The sequence below is a fragment of the Saccopteryx bilineata genome, chromosome 9, assembly GCF_036850765.1.
Source record: "Saccopteryx bilineata isolate mSacBil1 chromosome 9, mSacBil1_pri_phased_curated, whole genome shotgun sequence".
Lineage (NCBI taxonomy): Eukaryota > Metazoa > Chordata > Mammalia > Chiroptera > Emballonuridae > Saccopteryx > Saccopteryx bilineata.
The window spans coordinates 48,201,931-48,218,742 of NC_089498.1; the positions used below are offsets into that span (position 1 = coordinate 48,201,931).

The 16,812-nt window shown below is 45.0% G+C and overlaps 2 protein-coding genes across 3 annotated transcripts in view; both read right to left on the reverse strand.

The window, feature by feature from the left end:
* IFIT1B (interferon induced protein with tetratricopeptide repeats 1B) overlaps positions 1-16,812 on the reverse strand; it is a 35,737-nt gene that overhangs the window by 16,219 nt on the left and 2,706 nt on the right. Inside the window, exon 1 of one of the 2 annotated variants that reach the window (XM_066243289.1) lies at positions 15,771-15,870. The exons of the other annotated variant lie outside the window; for it this stretch is intronic. Coding sequence (XP_066099386.1) covers positions 15,771-15,775 — 5 coding nt within the window. The 5' untranslated portion in view covers positions 15,776-15,870. Of the gene's footprint in view, positions 1-15,770; positions 15,871-16,812 lie in introns of those variants that run through there. 2 annotated transcript variants of the gene reach the window in all.
* IFIT3 (interferon induced protein with tetratricopeptide repeats 3) lies at positions 5,733-15,901 on the reverse strand. Its single transcript, XM_066243288.1, has 2 exons — positions 15,771-15,901; positions 5,733-7,708 (listed from the first exon to the last, which is right to left on the reverse strand). The coding sequence occupies exons 1-2, from the start codon at positions 15,773-15,775 to the stop codon at positions 6,247-6,249; spliced, it is 1,467 nt and encodes a 488-aa protein (XP_066099385.1). The 5' UTR covers positions 15,776-15,901; the 3' UTR covers positions 5,733-6,246.

Genomic DNA, 16,812 nt, shown 5'->3' on the forward strand with positions numbered 1-16,812 from the left:
TGCCCTGTGCGCCCCTCCAGAAAATCTTGCCACTACACCTCACATCCTTCTATGCATGAGTCCCTGGAAAGAGTTTCTTCGCGACCTTGCAAGAATGAGTTCTTGCAAGAACCCATTTCAGACTGGTCCAACAACCTGCCTTGCTCCTGGTCCATGTCTGACAACACTGGGATATATGATGAGAATAATATAAACTTATAAGCTTATAATTGAAGAAATGCCGGAGGGATCATCTCAATTAGTGGAAGCTGCCATAATAAAGGAAAAAATGTGTTGGCAGAACACTGCTTTCTTGCTTTTTGCAGCTTGTGCCGGGGTTGGAATTCAAAGTTTTAGAGTATTGCAAACAAAACAAGTGTTCATAACTCATGAGTTTTGCTATAATGTTTACGTTTTGAAACACCTGGAAAAAGGGAGACCACTTAAGAAGAGAGGCAATCTCCAGATGCAGACACACTTTGGAGTTTGAAAAAGCAGGTTTTAATTGCTAATGAGCCCTTTTCTGCTAATGAGGTCATATGTCTGACACTCAGAGGCTGATGATTTTCCAAGCACATGAGTGTGTTTTTGAGTGAGTCCTTTAGAATTCTAAGACTGATAGGACAGAAAGGGCTGAAGAAAGGCTTGCCCATCTCTGGGACTTGGACCATGGCTGGCCTGCCCAGCCTCATGTAGGCTTTGCTGCTGCTGGAAGAAAAGCAGCTGCCTCTTTTGAAATCTAGGATTCACAGATCCTAACTGCCAGGACCTGACTCCAAGCTGAGACCTGGGGCGGACTGCTATCAGTCTGTTTCAGCCTTCCTTGCTTGTGTTGATCTGAAAGAGGGCTCAGTAATTAGAACCCTGACTCCGGGACTTTGCACATGTAGGACACCCCTCTGTGGGGCCCTAATTTATAAAAACATCATGGATGCCAGTGCAACTTCTGGAACAACTTCTGGATCACAAACAATCGCCCGCAGAAAAGAACATTTCTCTGACTGACCATCTGAATTATAATAGCAGATCAGCTCTCTCTCTCTCTCTCTCTCTTACTGTAGAGAAGGGGAAAATATCATTTTCCTCTATCCATCTTAGGTTCTTTTTTTTTTTTTTTTTTTCTGAAGCTGGAAACGGGGAGAGACAGTCAGACTCCCGCATGCGCCCGACCGGGCTCCATCCGGCACGCCCACCAGGGGCGACGCTCTGCCCACCAGGGGGCGATGCTCTGCCCCTCCGGGGCGTGGTTCTGCCGCGACCAGAGCCACTCTAGCACCTGGGGCAGAGGCCAAGGAGCCATCCCCAGCGCCCGGGCCATCTTTGCTCCAATGGAGCCTTGGCTGCGGGAGGGGAAGAGAGAGACAGAGAGGAAGGATGGGGGGGTGGAGAAGCAAATGGGCGCTTCTCCTATGTGCCCTGGCCGGGAATCGAACCCGGGTCCCCCGCATGCCAGGCCGACGCTCTACCGCTGAGCCACCCGGCCAGGGCCCATCTTAGGTTCTTTGAGGGGGCCATACAAATTAGACCGACAAAAACATATTAACAAAAGAAAAACAGAAGTTCAATAACATGTGCATCATGCATACTCCTAGAGGTGCCCAGTGATGAGTAACTCAAAGGGATGGTTAGAACTTGGGCTTATATAGCAGGGGTCCCCAAACTACAGCCTGCGGGCCGCATGCAGCCCCCTGAGGCCATTTATCTGGCCCGCGGTACACTTCCGGAAGGGGCACCTCTTTCATTGGTGGTCAATGAGAGGAGCATAGTTCCCATTGAAATATTGGTCAGTTTGTTGATTTGAATTTACTTGTTCTTTATTTTAAATATTGTATTTGTTCCTGTTTTGTTTTGTTTTTTACTTTAAAATAAGATATGTGCAGTGTGCATAGGGATTTGTTCATAGTTTTTTTTATAGTCCGGCCCTCCAACGGTCTGAGGGACAGTGAACTGGCCCCCTGTGTAAAAAGTTTGGGGACCCCTGTTATATAGCATCTTAACAAAAGGACAATATATTTGTAGAAAAGTGACAAGACAAAGGGAAGGGACTTTGAGCTCGGTGGGGCTGCAAACTGTGGGAGGGTAAGTACATGGGGGAAATGAATGGAGGATAAGAGCTAGGAAGATAAGGTTTGTTTGTGTATATTCTTTTTGGTGCGATCTCCTCTCTGGTAAGAAGACTGTTATCCCTTCTTGGTACAGGAACTGAGGTGGGGGCACATTTACACGAGCAGTTTATCTTCTGCTTTCAGACAGATGAGGAGGATCAAGAGCTCATCCTGTGTTTGCTTTTTCTCAATTGCTTTCAGCTCAAAAGAGGCTCCATGATACAGAGGGTAGTTGCGTTTCTAACCAGTGATTCTTGTTGAAAGCTGCAAGGCGGGAGACGATACATTCCAGGGCGTGTGACCCTCTCCTCCCGCTCCTGGCAGATTTGATCTGACCCCTCTCCAGGCTCTCCCACTGCCTTTGACTCGCTCTTTTTAACTTTTCCAAATACTGCAATCTGCAAGACTGGCTGGAGAGCCTGACGCCACGTCCCTTACCTTGGTCTTAGTGTACACGTCTTAGTAAGCTATGTGGTCTGATTGTTAAATGCAAGTGACCCCAGAAACCAGTCACTCTTTTCTAGGCTCACCATATAAATGATCAGGATGGAGGGGTGGCAAGTAATGTAAACGCATTTTGAAAAATTTTAAAAATTCAGGACTTTGTGCTCATCCCTAAACATGATGCCTCTTTCTGGCTAAGTTGTATAAAATGTTTTTCTATGAAAACACTTCTGTCCCTCTTGTATATAGCCTGTCAAATGGAAAGGTCTGGGTGAAAGAGAATAGGGATAATTGAAGGGAAACAATGAAAAGTTATGACTGTTGAATGAGACGCTCTGATTTGTAACAATGAAGAAAAAGAGAAACAGCATCTTGGGGAGGCCCGCGGGAGGGGAGGGCACGGATGATCTTTGTGTTTCAGAATTGTTCCTGGAAGTTCTCCTTTCTTTTTTTGTATTTTTCTGAAGCTGGAAACGGGGAGAGACAGTCAGACAGAATCCCGCATGCGCCCGACCGGGATCCACCCGGCACGCCCACCAGGGGGCGACGCTCTGCCCACCAGGGGGCGATGCTCTGCCCCTCCGGGGCGTCGCTCTGTTGCAACCAGAGCCACTCTAGCGCCTGGGGGAGAGGCCAAGGAGCCATCCCCAGCGCCCGGGCCATCTTTGCTCCAATGGAGCCTCGGCTGCGGGAGGGGAAGAGAGATAAAGAGAGGAAGGAGAGGGGGAGGGGTGGAGAAGCAGATGGGCGCTTCTCCTGTGTGCCCTGGCCGGGAATCGAACCCAGGACCCCTGCACGCCAGGCCGATGCTCTACCACTGAGCCAACCGGCCAGGGCCTCTCCTTTCTTTCTGAAGAAAATCTCCGATTCTACCTTTGCAACCTGTGCTAGTGCTTTGAATTCAGACTGCTGAGCCAGTGAGCACAGGGGACAGCAATGGGGTGGCAGGGTGGGGGCCAGGTCCCGAACTCTCCACCCAGAAACCCTCAACGTCCTCTTCACTCCTGAGGCAGATGAACTGGTATCAGCGAAGAACACATGCTTCAAGCTAACTGTCTGGCAGTTCTTCTAAAACCAGGGACTCAACTGAATCTTCTGGACTGGACTGAAAACCCCAGGGCGGGAAGCCTTACAGTGGAAGGCCACACCTGGAAAGCCTGTTACCCTGCACTGCCTGCCTAAGGTATGTCCTGCTTGGGAGAGCTAAACAATTGTAAACTCTGTTTCCAGGGGAACACATGGGTGCCTTCTGAGATTGTACTGCCATGTGCGCCTATGATGACGGGAATAATGCTTCAGCCCAGGAGTGCAGCCAGCTCAGCTCACTGGCCAGAGCTGTGCTGTGCCACCAGGGAAAAAGGATAGCACAGGAACTTAAGGAGTAAGTGACCCGGACTTTCAATATAGACCTTATTAATTAATAAAAGACTGAATGCAGAACCCCAAAAGGGCATAACTGAGGCCAATACTGTAAGGTCTCTCCCTGACATGTGGGACCCTACTGATAATACTTTGTGTTAAGATACCTTAGGAAAGGACCAAGGGGATGGGCTGGGCATAAGAGCATTAGGCTAGAGTCTGTGATCCTTAGAAAGGCCTGCTTGCAAGGTTGGTCCTTAGTTGACATCTGGGAACTTAAATTTTTGGAGTGTTCCAACCATTTTTTAACCAATAAGCATGGTTATTGTTTGTGCAAATGATGTGATTAATGCTGACACCTGCTTTGCTTCTGGGAGTCTGGAATTTTGGTATGTGCTAAGTGGAAGGTCCCTATGCAACTAGTCCCGGCGAAACCATTGACCTTGAGTCTCTGATTAGCTTCATAAAAGTTGTCACAATTTGATGCTGGATGAATCAAGGAAATCCTGTATGATTCTACTAAGAGTCTCTGGGAAACTTGCACCTCATTTCTTCTTTCTCTTCTTTCTCTCTTTTTCTCCCTCCTTCCCTTCCTCCCTCTCTTCCTTTCTTTCCTCATTCCTCCATTCCTCCTTTCTTTTTAAGTGACAGGAGAGGAGATAGAAAGACAAACTCCCACATGTGCCCGTGACCAGGATCCACCCGGTAACCCCTATCTGGGGACAATGTTTGAATCAACCGAACTGTCCTCAGCACCCAAAGCCTACACCCAAACCAATCAAGCCACTGGCTGCAAGAGGAGAAGAGAGAGATAGAAGAGGGAGAGGTAGGGGAGAGAAGCAGATGGTCGCTTCTCATGTGTGCCCTGACAGGAGATGGAACCCAGGACGTCTGCACACTGGGCCGACACTCCATCCACTGAGCGAACCTGCCAGGGTCTGCACTTCATTTCTTTATTCTTGGATTTAGGCACCTTTTTCTGTGCTGATTTTGCTTTGTATCTTTTTGCTGTCATAAGTCTCAGCTGTGCGCATGACTCTGTGTTGAAGCCTGAGAGCCCTTTTTTGTGAAACCCACCAGACCCACAGACTGTCTTGGGGGACTTCTGATGCTGACATCTTAGACTTCTCATTGGAAAAAACAATGCAACAGCTGTTAGGAAATGCTAACCCCATCTGGTAGAGCACAGGAGAGGAAAGATGTGCAAAGTGTGGATCCCTCTCCAATCTATCCTGTTTCTTGTGAGGATTCCCCTTTTGTGACCCTCCTACACAAACAGCTGCCCTTAGATTCCCAGACCCTGGGAACACTGGCTGAGGACACAGCATTAATCTAGGGCATACCTGGGAAAGGGTCTATCTCCTGGTAGATCCCAGTTGCGGGTATGTTTCCACATAATTTAGCGGAGAAAAAGGACCAGGGACATCAAAACTCTTCTGTTTATGACCTCAAATTGCAGCCAGTGTTTCTCCATAATCAATGGTGTGTGGGGGTGGGGGTGGAGGGAACTGTGAAATGGTATTTAGCAGGGAGGCAACTTCCAAGGTATTCCTGGGTGTACAGGAACCCTAGTCTACAGCAGCAGCTGCTGACTGGGCACTGGGCTCAGGTGAGGCTCCGGAACTGCAAGGTGAGTCATAAGTATGTAGTTCCGTATCCCTGAGATGCGCTGGCCACAGGGTGAGAGTGTCAGTTCTAAAGAGGAGCTAAAATGGACGACAAGTTGGGAATAGCTTGGCCTGGCTGCAGCAATTATCCACCATCTCTGACAAGAGAAACTTTGGGGATTAATATCACTCTTAGTCACACATGCAAACCACAAAATTACTTCTATCATGAGTGGAATTTTAAAAATTTATTGTAACATTACAATCAACAATACATGTTTATTGTAGCATCACTTTCCAGAATACATATATATATATATATGGCTGAAGTCAAGAAAAACACTTAGAGAATATTACAGGGTTAGTCAAAAGCTATTCTTCCAGAAGGTTAAATAGTAAAGGGATGAAAGATGTGATATTTTGCTGATGGGTAGTCACTAAGGATGACCTTTAGCAAGAAGGGCAGAAATGGGGGATTTCTGGTGAACAGAGTGCAAACTGAGAACTAATCACATCAGGCAGGTCCGAAGCATTGTTTCTAGTTGTCATTCATTAAAAGACCTACAGACTACACAACTTTGTGTGGCTGGTATGGAACCCGCAAGACAGACATGAGAAAACAACTCTCTAGCAAGGTACCTTAAAGCCACATGCAAGACAATCTCCGACTGGGGAACTCCTGCCGCCCACCCTTCTCCCCTCGTGACCATTCCAGGCTTCCTCCTCTTTGTGTCCCTCCTCTCTGTTTCAGCTCAGGGGTCCTGGAGCTCACTGAGAGTGGAGCTGTCTACCCCTGGGCCCCCTTCCTCACGGTCTTCTTCAAGCTCGGACGCTGGCAGGAAAAAGCTGCTTATGCCTGAAGGGCTGTTCTTTAGCAGGCAGCCCAGTTCCTTCTCAAAACATTCGGCTGCTTGCAGCAGATCTCCATTCAGCTTGTGAGTTAATCCTTGGAGGTACCAAAAATTTGGTGCATTTTGTGGAAGTTGATTTTCAGCTCCGTTCTGTAGTTGGTACTTTACCTTTTCCATCGTCTCAGTCGATTTTGTGCTTACGGTCAAATCCTTTAAATGATCTAGGATGGGAGTGTCTTCACACTTCCCCGGACACTCCTGAGAGTTGGAATAGTGCTGGGGGAGTTGTTTCCCCTCAGCTTGGGGCTGCTCCTTATTGAAAGATCCCTGATAACATTCTTCTGCTTCCAGGTCAGGAAAATCAGAATATGCATACAGAGGATTTAGTCCCTTCTCAATAGCTTTATTCATATAGTTCATAGCACATTTCCTTGTTTCTTCAGTCTTCTCACTGTCCCTACTCGCTTCAGAGTGGTCCGTGTTCTGAATTTGTTTTTTCTTTGCCCTGTAGCAGCACGCGATCTGGTGATAGATGTAGGCATTGTTTGGCAGGGACTCCAATGCCTTTTTTAAAAGTTCAATAGCTTTGTCCAGATCACCCTTTTTTTGGTAAAAATAGGCAGCACTGCGAAGGACATCTGCTTGGCAAGAAGCTTTCTCCAGGGCCTCTACCACCAGTGGCTCTCCTTCCCCTTCTTTATTCATCTTTTGCAATTTTAGGGCCAAGAGGACTTTGATATACTGATTGTCAGGGTTGAGCTCAATGGCCTGCTTCAGGACACTGGCAGGGAACTGCTTCTGTGGCTTATCATCCAGACTGGATATTGCAATTGCCAGCCCAGAGAAGAACTCGGGGCTGTTGGGTTTCTCTTCTAGAGCCTTCTCAAAACACACCTTCGCCCTCTCATTCCTTTTGGCTCCGCACTGTAGCAGTGTCCACCCTTCTTCACAGTCGATCTCAGGACACTCAATACTGTAGGGATTTGAAAACTTCTCGCACACTCGTTTGACCTTGTCTACGTAAGCCTGCGCTTCGGAGAGTCTGCCCATGTGATAGTAGACCCAGGCGTAGTTTCCCCAGGTGACCAGGCTTCGGATTTCCGCTTGGTCAGCGTGCTCTTGCTGGATGGATTCTTCCGCTTGCTGTAAGCATTCCAGTGCCTCCTCGTTTTGGCCATCTAGGTGTTTTATGTAGGCCAACAAGTTGTACATTGTAGCTTTGAACTTAGTGTTTAAAAATTCAATCTGATTAGACACTCTATCTTTTAGATCATGTGAGACACGCTCTTCCTTAAGTAAGTTCCACGTGAAATGGCATTTCAGCTGTGGAAGAATTTTCTCCAGAGAGTTCTTGTTGACCTCACTGTGGAGAAAATAACATGGTCACTGTGATGGTCACCTGCCAAGCACTGTACCCTGGGATGCAATCACAGCTTAACTGTGTGTGTCAACTTGACTGGGCCATGGGATGCCCAGAAATCTAGCTAAACACTAGTTCTGGGCATATCTGTGAGCCTAGCATTTGAACCAATAGACTGAGTAAAGCAGGCTGTCCTCCCCCAACATCCAATCTGTTGAGGGCCTGAGGGAAAGAAAAAAAAAAAAAACCGGCTGAGGAAGGGTGAACTTGCTCTCTCTGCCTTGCTGTTTGAGCTGGAATGATCTCTCAGACTGGAACTCAGACTGTTGCCACTCCTGGTTCTCAGGATTTTGGACTTGGGCTGGCACTTGCACCACTAGCCCTTCAGTTCTCGGGTTTTTGGACTCAGATGGGAATTACACTGTTGGCTTTTCTGTGTCTGCAGCTTTCAGACAGCAGATCATAGCATGTCTCAGCCTCCATAATCACATGAGCCAAATACTCATAATAAATACCTCTCTCTAATTCATTATATATATACATATCTATCCATCTGTCTATTCACACACACACAAGCACACACACATGGGTATACACATACATGCATGTATGTTTGTGTATATAGCTGCAATATAAATATTAGGTGGGAATCTTTATATATAAATATTTTTTAAAAGCAGTATAAAAAAGGCAGGTAAAAACGAATGTTTACAAATAAGGTAGAAATAATACAAAAGAACATTAAAATTCTCAATGAGGAAAACCAAAATGTGTTCAAGTGTACAATGCTTTTTCCCTTACAAGAAACGGGCATAAAGTTGAAGATCCAGTTTGGTTTCCCTGCTACAAATGCACAAATGCCGTGAGCCCATTTCTTGCGCCTGCCTACTTTCGATCTAAGGAAGGGTGATGGCCACCGTGCCAGGCCGAGCCAGTGAACTCTCCATCCTCCATTCACCTTCAACTAAAAGCTGAAGGAAACCAGCTTTCAGTGAAGTCTGAGTTCTGCAGTTGCCTGACTGAATGTCCGCCATAGTGGTTTTCAAAACAATTTACTTCTTGGCCAGAAAAAAAAATGGATGAGCCTGGAACAGCCTTTAAGCTTGCTGACTTTTCCCAGCCTTTGTGGGTTGGGCCTGATATCAACCAGCAACATGTCTATATATCCACTGTTGGTTAAGTTTTTCTGGAGAACCCTGACTAATACACTTCCTAAGTTTTCTTAGGAGGGCAGGTACTTCCCTCTTGCTTTCTGGACTTACCTTTCTGTAATTATGGTTTGTGCGAGAACCCACTAAAACAGTGGTTCTCAAAGTGTGCTCCCTAGAAGATTTCCAGGTGCGCCCTATGGTATTCCAGAGAAATATGTGCCTGCTGGGGCCAAAAAACCAACAGGGTTTTTGGAGTTTAGATTTTTGGGGACAGAGATGTGGGAAATTGGCTGTAAGCTGACAGTCTGCCCAACCCCCCACCTCACTTGCCTGATTAGGTTCCAAAAGGAGGTTAAGCTGTGGTGCTGGATTGTTTAAACTACCCTCCACGTTCCCCGGAAAGATTGGAGGCAAGTTTCTTCTATCCTTTGTTTGGTGTAAAGTTAAGATGATATGTATGGTGGGAGTTTTCTGTACTCAATACAATTAAGAAAAAAAAGAGAGGAATTCTTCAATGTATTGACGAGAAAATGAGAGTTTGCCTTTCAAATATATGCCCAAACATTGAAGAAATCACCAGGACACATCAGGCTCATGTTTCTCATAAACACAAGAATGAAAAAACTTAACATTTTCACACCGGGACCTGCCGAATTTACTAAATCTTACTAAGAATGTATCTATATAATAAGAAGATAACTTTTTTGTCATTTTTAAAATTTTTTAACCCTTCTCTTTTACGAATTCTAAAAAGCATAACTCAAAATATGTAACATAAAAATGTTTTTTAATGTCAGAATAAACTTAATTTTGTTGTATTTATTTTGTTTAATTACCATAAAAGCATGCTTGGACTTTATATATTTTTCTTTAATATTTGACTTAATTATTATAACATTTCTCAGAAATCTGTATATAGTGTGCCTACAATTATTTGCCTGACCTGTGGTGGCGCAGTGGATAAAGTGTCAACCTGGAAACGCTGAGGTTGCCAGTTCAAAACCCTGGGCTTGCCTGGTCAAGGCACATATGGGAGTTGATGCTTCCTGCTCCTCCCCCCTCCCCTCTCTATAATGAATAAATAAAATCTTAAATGCGCCCCGACTTCAAAAAATTTGGGAACCACTGCACTAATCACATCACTTCCACTGTGTGAGTGAGGTAAGGTGGATGAGATGGAGCCAGTGGTGGGATTCAGCTGGTTCGCATTGATTCGACAGAACTGCTACCTAATTTTTTGTTGAGTTCAGCAAACAGCTTGTTAAAATGGCACTTGTAATCAGGGTTCTCTCTAAGGAGGGTGCCTGGGCAGCTACCCAATGTGGAAATCGCAAATTTACATTCCTTACTCTTTTTTAACGTTCATCTGCTCAACAGTGTATTCTAAGTGCCTGTAGTAATGTTGATTCCATCCATATTGCCAATCAAGAAGCAATATGGAAATATCTTTTTTAAAAAAATATCTTAAGTAATAGTTTTATTGTTTTGTTAGGTATTAATATTTTTTATTAATATTTTTAAAACTCTTATAATCTAGTTTTGTGTATCTCTTTTATAGTTCTTATTTAAGAATTAAATGCATAAAATAATAAACTACCTATTGGTATATTTTTTTATACTTAAAATGGTCATTGGGGCAGAGAACTGGTTGTAAAATTATTTGAATCCCACCACTGGACAGAGCAGTGAGAGGAACTCGGATCCCTCTTGTCCTGCTCACTTACTAACTCAGGGCTCAGTCCTCACACATTCTGAGGAATCAGTTTTATTTAGTCATCCAATGACCCTTTATAGGGCTATCTTTAGTGTCTTACTAGTTTTGGGGAATACTAAGAAGCATAAAGGTTATCCTGACCCAGTCTACCCCCTGGAGCTCATAATATTCTTAGAAGGAGCCATGAAAAGAAGTGAAAAGTCAGGGATGTTTGTCACCATGCTCTGTTATTTATAGTATTTCCCCATGTATAAGGTGCACATTTTTCGAAAAATTTGGGGTCTAAAAACTGGGTATGTCTTATACAGTGGTTGTAGATTTTTTTACTTGCATCTCCTGCTTTCTCACACTTGGTTTTGCACTCATTGTTGTAGATTTTTTTAACTTGCATTTCCCACTTTTTCACACTTGTTTTTTTTCAAATTTTGGGCCCCAAAATTAAGGTGCGTCTTGTACATGGAAGCATCTTATACATGGGGAAATATGGTAGTTCTTTTTCCTTCTTCTACACCAGTTCTCTACAGTCACACACAGACCCATGAAGGTTTGGTTTCAGTCTGGTTGAAGTAGCCTCCTTGACAAAGACCAGATCCCCAGAGAGAATGAATTTGTTTTGAGAAACAAACAGCATTGATACACGATTACAAGGGATTGTCTTACTCATTGCTAAGTAAGTTACACAGTTGTCAAAGTGTGTTCTCCCATCCGTCTTTGCCTAGGGCTTTTTTTTTTTTTTTTTTTTTTTGGTGGCAGAGACGGAGAGAGACAGAGAGAGGGATAGATAGGGACAGACAGGAAGGGAGAGAGATGAGAAGCATCAATTCTTTGTTGTGGCTCCTTAGTTGTTCATTAATTGATTTCTCATATGTGCCTTGACCGGGGGGGCTACAGCAGACCAAGTGACCCCTTGCTCAAGCCAGCGACCTTGGGCTCAAGTTGGTGAGCCTTGCTCAAACCAGATAAACCTGCGCTCAAGCTGGCAACCTTGGGGTCTCGAACCTGGGTCCTCCACATCCCAATCCGATGCTCTATCCACTGCACCACTGCCTGGTCAGGCTGCCTAGGGCTTGGAGTGTGATAACCGAGTTTGTGCTCCTCCTTTCTCACCAGTAGGTACTTAGCACCTTAAGATTGAAAAGAACTTCCAGAAATCATTAAGCCAAGTGTTGTCTATATTTTTTTATTTCAAAGACTAGCACAATTTCAGAAAAAAGTTATGAACCAAATAGAGCTGCCAACTTATTTGTAATACAATGACACTGGGAGAAATTTCATCCCAAAAGACACCAGCCATCTATTCTTACCAAGATTTATTAAAAAAAAGAAAAAGGAAGCATTTTTGTTATCATTGGCAATAGTTTAAATCCTCCAATCAAAAGATATAGTGGCTGAAAAGATAGATAAAGAAATAACACCCAGCTATATGCTGTTTTTAGCTTTAAAAATACCCACAGACTGAAAGGGGATGGAAAAATATATTCTATATAAACCAAAAGAAAGCAGGGGTAGCTATACTTACGTTGGGCAAAATTTACTTTAAGCCAAAAACTGTAGCAAGAAGCAAAGAAGGTCATTATATAATAATAAAGGAGTCAATCCAATTAAGGGATATAATATTTGCAAATATCTGCACACACACACCTAAAAATATACAGCAATACAATAATAGCAGTGAACTTAAATACCCCTTTTTGACACTGGATAAATCACCAGACAGAAAAATCAATAAAGAAACACTGGGCTTAAACAACAGATTAAACCAGATAAATTTAAACATTTATAGAACATTCCATCCAACAGCAGCAGAACGCACACTCTTCTTAAACACACATGGAACATTTTCCAGCATAGACCATATGTTGGGCCACAGAAGAAGTCTTAATAAAACTTAAGCAGAGCAAAACCATATTAAGCATTTTTCTGACCACTATTATTTAATCATAAAAAAGAAAAGAATCCTGCCATTTACGATATCACTGATGGACCTTGAAGACATGTTAAGAGGAATAAGCCAGACAGAGAAAGAGAAATACTGCATGTTATCACTTACATGTGGAATCTAAAAACAAAGAATGTCCACGTGCAGGCTAGATATAGGGAGCTAACTGCCCTTCTTGTTGGGCAAATGAGTTTGTAAAATTTGTGTTGAGTTTGCTCACTTTTACTGTTAAAAATGGCACTGGGCAGTGCCAGGTATGTGATCTGTGAAATTGCTAATTACCTTCCTGCTTGGGAAGGGCCATTGTTATGCTAATGTTGTTGGAGGAGAGGTTTTCATGCCAGAAAAAGTTTTTTTTTTTGTTTTGTTTTTTTTTACAGAGACAGAGAGAGAGTCAGAGTGAAGGACAGGGACAGACAGACAGGAACAGAGAGATGAGAAGCATCAATCATCAGTTTTTTGTTGTGACACCTTAGTTGTTCATTGATTGCTTTCTCATATGTGCCTTGACCATGGGCCTTCAGCGGACCGAGTAACCCCTTTTGAGCCAACGACCTTGGGTCCAAGCTGGTGAATTTTTGCTCAAACCAGATGAGCCCGCGCTCAAACTGGCGACCTCGGGGTCTCGAACCTGGGTCTTCCGCATCCCACTCCGACGCTTTATCCACTGCGCCACCGCCTGGTCAGGCCATGCCAGAAAAGTTTTAAAAAAAAAGGAGAGGAAAGAGGAGAAGGAGAAAGAAGCCAAGATGGCAGGGAAAGAGAGAGAAGCCAGTTTGCAGAGTAAGAAGCCCTGATGGCAGATGGGGAACCAGAGGTGAGGGGCTTTGGGACTGGTGAGGCCTTTGATTCTAGGAGGAACCGGAGAAGATTCTCCTGGTTGTGGAACTGGATAATGTGTCAGTGGTTTTGTGAGCCTTGTGTGTGTTTTTGCTCATCGGCCAGAGCGAGTCTTGAATAAAGGAATGGCCCACCAGTTTTTGGCTCCACTGTTGCTTTACTGTCTGCCCGAATCCAATGAGAACCTGCATGTGCATGGCCACGACAGCCGCGACTACTGGCCGTACACCTTCCTACCTGGAGACTGATTATGTTTCTAACAGAAACATTGGGGAGGTTGAGTCGCTCTGGCCCAGGAAGAGATATTGCATGGCCTCAAGCTGCAGCCATGAAGTTTTGTGGAGCAAAACAGATAAAGGCAGCACTGCAACTCCTTAGGAAACAGCCCGAATCAATCCATGTACAGTCCTTCCTCCCCCTGCTCACCTATTTGGAGGTGACAGACAGCCTGTTGGCACTGCCCACAAACCCCAGCATAGATGCCTCATCTCTTGCCAGGGCTCAGTCAAAGCCATTACTACAGAAAAATCTTGAAATTTTCAGAAAGATACCCTGTTTAAATGGTAAGAACAGGAGTTTCCAGGGAAATCTCTGAGGCAGCGTGTACCAAAGATGCTCTGGTTATGCACCAGCTGACCATGCGAAGGGACAGGCAGAACCCATGTTCAGTTATTGGGGCAGAACAGGCACAACCCAAAGAGCTCGTCCCTTCAAAAAGTGAACCAGGCCCTGGCTGGTTGGCTCAGTGGTAGAGTGTTGGCCTGGCGTGCAGGAATCCTGGGTTCGATTCCTGGCCAGGGCACATAGGAGAAGCGCCCATCTGCTTCTCCACCCCTCCCCCTCCCCTTCCTCTCCGTCTCTCTCTTCCCCTCCCAAAGCCAAGGCTCCCCATTGGAGCAAAGTTGGCCCGGGCACTGAGGATAGCTCCATGGCCTCTGCCTCAGGCACTAGAATGGCTCTGGTTGCAACAGAGCGACGCCCCGAATGGGCAGAGCATCGCCCCCTGATGGGCATGCCGGGTGGATCCCGGTGGGGCGCACACGGAAGTCTGTCTGACTGCCTCCCCATTTCCAACTTCTGAAAATTAAAAAAAAAAAAAAAAGTGAACCAAGGGCCTGACCTGTGGTGGCACAATGGATAAAGCGTCGACCTGGAATGCTGAGGTCGCCAGTTCGAAACCCTGGTCTTACCTGGTCAAGGCACATATGGGAGTTGCTTCCTGCTCCTCCCACCCTTCTCTCACTCTCTTTCCTCTCTAAAATTAATAAATAAAAAAATAACATTTGTTATAAAAAAAAAGCCCAACTCTATATTGAAAAAAAAAAGTGAACCAAGGAACTCTGCAGAGCAGTGCTTCTCACATTGTTAAGTGCACATGGACTGACTCACCCGAGAATCTTATTGAAATGTACTTCTGAATGCAGTTGGTAGGATGCTGCCTTTATAACAACCACTTGGAGGTGTTAGACTCATACCACACTGTGAATAATAAAAGTCCCAGAAGGTGTCATTTTTGGAAAGTGATTTCAAATTATTAGTTTTTCATACCTGAAATAGCCCTGAAATGGGCAAGCCTTGCTTTATGTCAACATCCTTTCCATCCCTCCCACTAGCAACCCAGTTTGGGCTTCCTCCACTCACATTTACACACATACAAAGCCAGGAGCATTTGATGTGCCTGGAAAGTACCCATGGTCCTCTTTAAATTTGTATTCTTTCCCCTAGGCATTACTTCTGGTCAAGATTTCAGAATGCAAGCCCAGTCATTTGCATTCTAATAGGTTGGTTATGACACCTGCAACCTACAGCACAGTTTGAAACCCTGCCACAATTTCTCCCTGTTCCCTGAGGAGGTCTGGCACCTCAATAAGAAGACACTTCCAATTCTGAAGGAATGAACTGCAAGGCAGAGGTAACCACAGGACTGGAGGTTTACAGTGCTGAAACAGTCATTAGAGCATTTGCTGAGAAGTAAACGTACTTTTGTAAGAACCGCAACCACCACAACAGAACTCACAAACCTCTGATTAAGTCTTACAAAATATAAGAAACACAAGAGGGGCCAGGGCCTTCAGGGACTGTCCTCCACGCCCCAGTCCTCATCGCCCAGTTTGCCTGCAAGGCTCGAAGCACGATTTCCCTGCAGGGTCTCTGGACAAGCTCCAGTCCCTTCCCTGCTGCCAGCTGCCAGTGCTGCTGGGAGCATTTCCTCAGGGTCCTTAGCTGCCTGGCTCTGTAAACAGAAAGAGCCACAGAAATAAAAACCTATGAACTGGTAAGAGAGATTTATGATCAAGTTAAGAGACATGTATCTTTAATCTCTAAGCAAACAATGAATCAGGATAATTCCGAAAGTTGCATACTAGAACAAGATTTGTGAGAAATGCTCCACCTCCTATCAGAGAAACAAGGCATAGTTACCTCATGATGGCGGTTTCCCTGTAATTCTAAAAAGCTAGGGTCCAGGCTGATTTTCTCTTCTGCTTGTGGATTGCAAGCCAAGTGCTGAAGAGGTTTCCACCCCCCAGCGCCAGCGATTAGGTCTGTGCTTTTATAGAGTAGAAAGGAAAATGAAACCGATGCGATGCTTTCATGATTCCTGTCCAGGAGAAACGAAACTAAAGATGTGAGAGCTGAGATCATTCCTGGCTGGGAATGTTGTTCTACACTCCTAGGTTTCATTTCTCTAACTCTGCCAGAACGTCTGTTTAGGGCTTGCAGGCAGATGACCCACTGCAAAGGAATGTCTGATGTCACAAGCCCAGAAGTCCTGGATGATTGAAAACCCCACGACCCTTCCCACCCCTCCTCCCCAAAACCCTTAAAACCCAGGTCCCAGGCTGTGCCTGGCAGGACTCTCCCTTGCGAGTCAGCCCGGCAGGGTTCCTTTCTTCCTTTCAATAAAGCCTGCTACGCTGTTCTCTCTTCGGACTCCCATGGATTCCAACATACACAGGCCCTGAAATTGTGTTTGAGAGTTTGTTAGAGGCACTATACATGCCCTACTCCTAGAGATTCTGAGCTGATCTGGGGGTGTCTTGGGCTCAAGAATCTGCATTTTTTCATGCACCCTGGAGTTTCTGTTGCTGGAGTGAAAACGAGAGTTCTTATGACTTTGGCTAAATTTAACTTTAAGTTCTATTTCTAGAAATCATATATCTCTTTATATATATACCCCTCAGAGCCACGGCAGCAGAAGCCAGTAGCCCAAATCTAACCAATTATCACAATGACCTCTGGCAGGCTGAAGATAACAACTTAACTTGTTCCATTTCAGCTCCTGAGCCCTGAGGTGGAATGACCCTCCGACTATTTTCCTATGAGACCAGGCGGAGGGATGGGATGCCAGAAAGAATCTCAGAGCTGTCCTTAAGGCCTGAAGAAATGATTCATTACCCTTACCTCCCTTTTGACCAATCGGCTTCCAGCATGACCCTGCATGCCTAACGCACAGTGTGTTGTA